The sequence below is a fragment of the Tasmannia lanceolata genome, unplaced genomic scaffold (assembly GCF_043159265.1).
Source record: "Tasmannia lanceolata isolate RefF3 unplaced genomic scaffold, GAP_Taslan_0.1 ptg000037l, whole genome shotgun sequence".
Taxonomy (NCBI): Eukaryota; Viridiplantae; Streptophyta; class Magnoliopsida; order Canellales; family Winteraceae; genus Tasmannia; species Tasmannia lanceolata.
In genome coordinates this window covers 3,396,326-3,401,530 of record NW_027518714.1, presented here as the reverse complement: position 1 = coordinate 3,401,530, position 5,205 = coordinate 3,396,326, and the positions used below count along the sequence as shown (strand labels likewise).

The following is a 5,205-nucleotide window of genomic DNA, read 5'->3' as shown; positions in this document are numbered from 1 at the left end:
ATCAACTTCATAGTCCGACTCCTAGTGTGATTCTTCTCTAAACGGAATGAGAAAAAAGTATAATAATAATTCTATTCCAACTAGGGCTGAATCAGAATAACACGGGTCTGACCAAATGTTAGAATTGGAATTGGAATTGGAATTGGAACGCAACCTCAAGTGTTATCCAACAGGCAAGATTGAGAACTGATTGGTTAGATCAGAACAGCAATGCAAATAATAGATGCCTTTTTTAACAGGCAAGATTGAGAACTGATTGGTTAGATCAGAACAGCAATGCAAATAATAGATGCCTTTTTTTCTCGCTTGCTGACTGATCAACTATCTTTTTATTTGGCTGGGAGATTAGTAGAAGAAGAAGTCAGAGGGAGGAAGACAAGCATGGAAGATGGGTAGAAGAATAGTGAAAGATTGGTAACATTAGTGTTTGGTTGTGTAGCAATCCACGAGAAGATTAGCAGAAGATGTAGGGGTGTCATTATCAAAATAGAGACTGTAAAATAGAGAAAAGGAAGAGAGAGAAAAAGAGAAAAAGAGAAAAGGGAATAAGACAAGAATTTTCCCCCAATGAGGAGAAGATTAGAGGAGGGAACATTGCTGCCATGTAAGTGCCACGTAAGAAAAAAGCTAATAATGATGTTTAGAGATTGTCTGGTGGAAAGGGAGTTTGGGCAACCAAACATGTTGTGGGCGGATCTTCAGAAGATCAAACGCTAATGATCTCCCATGTTTGAGCAACCAAACATAAGTGAAAACAATGTACAAGTAAAATATCCTATTTACGTTCTCTTTCCTCTAGATTTGGGAGGAAACTCAAAATGCTACTATTTAAAAAATTCATTGCAAACTATCGTTAACCATAGAACTAATCTCTTTTGTTCATGTTCCTATGAGTGCAGATGATTTAGCCGACCGCTTAGCTATATAAGGGGCTTTGAGGGACTCCTTTTACTATGGGTCTACTCTCCTTGTTGATGTGAATATGTAATTTCTTATTTTTACTTTCAATATCATTACGTTTTAAAAAAAAATAAAAAATCCTTGCAAACGAGGAAAGTAGAATGAAAATGTGTAATGACCCTTTTCTTCAACCTCTATAAAGAACATTAAACACTCAAGAAAAAGACTGCATTGCATTCATATAGCACTAATGGCAGCACTCCATTTAATATACCATATGCAAAAACACAATATAAAGATAGGTGGAAGATGGGCAATCTAAAGTTAATCTCTTCATGTATCAATTCAGTCACATACAAAAGATTGGGGGCATTACATGGAGGGATGTTGTGGAGAATATGTAGGGAAGGAGAAGAGTAGATGGGGAAGGATAGATGGTTGCCGCATCCAAGGGCGCACTGCTCATGGAAGGGGTGTTCTCTTAAATGATTGTGGAAGATGGGCGATCTCCAAGTGCACACTGCTGCGAGGAGGATGGGGGATTGAGGAAAGATGGGGTGCTCACTGCACCTTCACCATGTAGAAGATGCACTATCTCACTACTACGGCTGATCGGCTACACTAGCCAACTTCACTTCGAGACAAGTAAATAATAAGCAAGCATAAGCCCTTTCCTTACCTATCCAACCTACTTATAACCAATACAAAACAAGGTGCCCATATCAAATCAATGCCTAAGCAAAAATGTCAAAGAGAGTGGCTTTTGCCCAATGCACACAGAAGAGGTGCCCCTATCATTTCAGCACCATGAAGAGATTGCCCAAAGGAGCCCTTGCATAATCGTGTATTTCTTGGCCCAAACCCACCAAAAGTTCCACTCACCCGTACATGGGTGCCAATATCATTTAATCCCCCAGGCGGAAATAGTGCAAAATAGTACAAAATATGGCCACCTCTCATACCCTTTGGACTCTAGATGGCTCTCCGACCAATGCTCCAAAGACTCCCACTCCAATGGCCCCACAAGTGGACCATCTCCACCCGATCTAACCCCACAGATGATGCCAAAACACACAGAAAGCGGTCACACACGGCCCAATCCCTGCACTTCCATCCGATCCGTAATACTCGTTCAATGTTCCTAAAAAGGAACATTACAAATCTCCCCCTCTCAAATTGCTTGCCCCCAAGCAATTGCAAGAGGGATGGTACTACCATGTAAGTGTATCATCCACGATCAAATGGGAACCTGGGTGGTACGTCGGGATCATCTGCTTGATGTCGTCTATGAGAATGGAACAAGAATTGAATGCAACATTGTTGATCAATGTTGGGGCCCAAACGGTCCCATGACATTTCCTCTAGACCAAGAAGAATTACCAATCGAGATCCTCTAGATGGCATGCCCACAAGAACTCCTTCCATTGAGTGGGTTGATGAGCAAGGAGTGTGCGAAACAAAATCCCCATCACAGAGTGAACCATACACCTTGATTGCCTCCTCTTTATATAGAGAAACAGTAATGATCTCAACCTGAGGCGTGCGTGCCTCGTCCTTGTCGTCACCCACGCTCTCACCACATTCCTCTTGGACCTCTTCACTCTTGACCTCTAAATCAGCCCCAATGGTCTCAATGTCTATTGGACTCTGTTGTGTTGGCGACTGTAGTGGCTGTGTAGGAGTGCAAGTCACCATGGCACTCACATAGCTATTGACCGATGTATTAGTAACAATCTGAGCTATTGGTCGGTATGGATGCTGCGTTGGTATGTCTATGGTAAGGGATGAAGAAATGGATCTTTCCAAATCAGGAGGCTCTATCACTGCCATGAACTCAAAACCCCTCTTGGACTCAGCCGCCAGCCTCTCTATAGCCTCTAGTAGGGTGCGCTCAAGATGGGCAAAGCGGTTGTCAATAGCCTCGACGAAGCGTGCTACCAACGGTGCCTCTGTATTGTCATCCCTAGACCTCCTCCAAATTGACTCCATGAGGTCTTTCCAAATGAGTCCACCTAATGTGTAGGAAGTGCTTCGAATAACTCTAGGTGTGGCGTCTCACAGACCACATAACGGATACTTTGTGTGCAGCCATATATTGGATGTACAGTCCCACACAGCCCACTCGACAAGCAGTTGGTGTGCAGACTAGAAGGCCTTGCTATCCCTTGTAGAAGATCATGTACAACGCTTGCATTTCTAAGATCCAGTCCCAACTGCTTCTAGGGCCAATGCTTGATGCCTCATAAGAGGGGTGGCATGCCAAGTGCTCCAATCAGACCAGTCAACAAAGATGGAGTATAGATGTGCCAACTACACATTCAACTATACATGCCCCTCTCACAAGCAATAGGTGTACAACTTCAAGCTTCAACTTGGTGCATGCGGCCTCGTGGGCAAACATTGACACAACACAACCCACCTAATAACAGCTCTTTCAACAACTACAGATGTGTCACAGACCAAACAATAAGCACTTGTTGTGCATGCCTTTCTAACGTCTCACAGGGCACCCAACAAATGGTTGGTGTGCAGGTTCGAGCAAACAAGTTGTGTTGAATAAGGTATGTAGGTTTACGCTATGCCCCTTCACAATATGGTTCGCATAGACGTTTCTTCAAACACCAGGTGGGCATCACTGCTGGAATGTCCCTGCAAACAATAGTTTGCAAGTCTCTTTGAGGCATTTCATCAAACATCAAGGAGGCGTCATTGCAAGAGTATTTCTGCAACTTTAAACTGCCTAGAACCGTGCCCTTCACTGGAGAATTTCCTCAAATAGTTGGAGAGTGTTGTAGCTAGAGCAATCCGGTCACCCAATGCGGACCAAACATTGCTCCATTTTCATTGCAGCTCTTGTGTGACGTCGACTATATCATCGGCAGGAGGCTTTTGCAACAAACAGTTGGCAGGCTTAGTGAAGCATTTCATCAAACATACGGAGGGCGTCCTTGGATGGGCATTTCTGCATCCAAAATTTGGCCAAATTCGTGCATACTCTTGGGTCTTTCTTCAAACAGTTGGTGTGCCAATGATAGAACGACCCTAAAACTCCCAGTTAGCCCATCTCATTGAGGCATTTCTTCAAACACTTGGAGACGTCCTTGGGCAAGTCTCTACAGCAACAAAAAAAACATATGAGAAGTGGCTCGAATTCTTCCCAGCTTCTTCGTGACTTCTTGGGGCTACAAAGGATGGCAGGACGCAACTTTGATACCACTTGTAATGACCCTTTTCTTCAACCTCTATAAAGAACATTAAACACTCAAGAAAAAGACTGCATTGCATTCATATAGCACTAATGGCAGCACTCCATTTAATATACCATATGCAAAAACACAATATAAAGATAGGTGGAAGATGGGCAATCTAAAGTTAATCTCTTCATGTATCAATTCAGTCACATACAAAAGATTGGGGGCATTACATGGAGGGATGTTGTGGAGAATATGTAGGGAAGGAGAAGAGTAGATGGGGAAGGATAGATGGTTGCCGCATCCAAGGGCGCACTGCTCATGGAAGGGGTGTTCTCTTAAATGATTGTGGAAGAAGGGCGATCTCCAAGTAGACACTGCTGCGAGGAGGATGGGGGATTGAGGAAAGATGGGGTGCTCACTGACCTTCACCATGTAGAAGATGCACTATCTCACTACCACGGCTGATCGGCTACACTAGCCAACTTCACTTCGAGACAAGTAAATAATAAGCAAGCATAAGCCCTTTCCTTACCTATCCAACCTACTTATAACCAATACAAAACAAGGTGCCCATATCAAATCAATGCCTAAGCAAAAATGTCAAAGAGAGTGGCTTTTGCCCAATGTACACAGAAGAGGTGCCCCTATCATTTCAGCACCATGAAGAGATTGCCCAAAGGGGCCCTTGCATAATCGTGTATTTCTTGGCCCAAACCCACCAAAAGTTCCACTCACCCGTACATGGGTGCCAATATTATTTAATCCCCCAGGCGGAAATAGTGCAAAATAGTACAAAATATGGCCACCTCTCATACCCTTTGGACTCTAGATGGCTCTCCGACCAATGCTCCAAAGACTCCCACTCCAATGGCCCCACAAGTGGACCATCTCCACCCGATCTAACCACACAGATGATGCCAAAACACACAGAAAGCGGTCACACACGGCCCAATCCCTGCATTTCCATCCGATCCGTAATACTCGTTCAATGTTCCTGAAAAGGAACATTACAAAATGAACCGTGCATGGCAACAAAATGTCTAGGAAAAGGATAAATTACATCAATTTATTTCCTTTCCCAGACGTGCACTATTTCGATGACAAGCAAACC

General features: G+C 43.7%; 1 protein-coding gene across 1 annotated transcript; it reads right to left on the bottom strand.

Annotated features, from left to right (window-relative positions):
* Positions 1 to 1,133: 1,133 nt before the first annotated feature.
* On the bottom strand, positions 1,134 to 4,832 carry LOC143861182 (uncharacterized). The gene is made up of 2 exons (XM_077372115.1): positions 4,325 to 4,832; positions 1,134 to 4,013 (listed from the first exon to the last, which is right to left on the bottom strand). Exon 2 carries the CDS (start codon positions 2,887 to 2,889, stop codon positions 2,128 to 2,130), a length of 762 nt encoding a protein of 253 aa, XP_077228230.1. The 5' UTR covers positions 2,890 to 4,013; positions 4,325 to 4,832; the 3' UTR covers positions 1,134 to 2,127.
* Between the last annotated feature and the right edge of the window lie 373 nt (positions 4,833 to 5,205).

Excerpts from the sequence above, each read along its gene's own strand:
- LOC143861182 (XM_077372115.1), bottom strand. The coding sequence starts at position 2,889 with ATGGAGTCAATTTGGAGGAGGTCTAGGGATGACAATACAGAGGCACCG.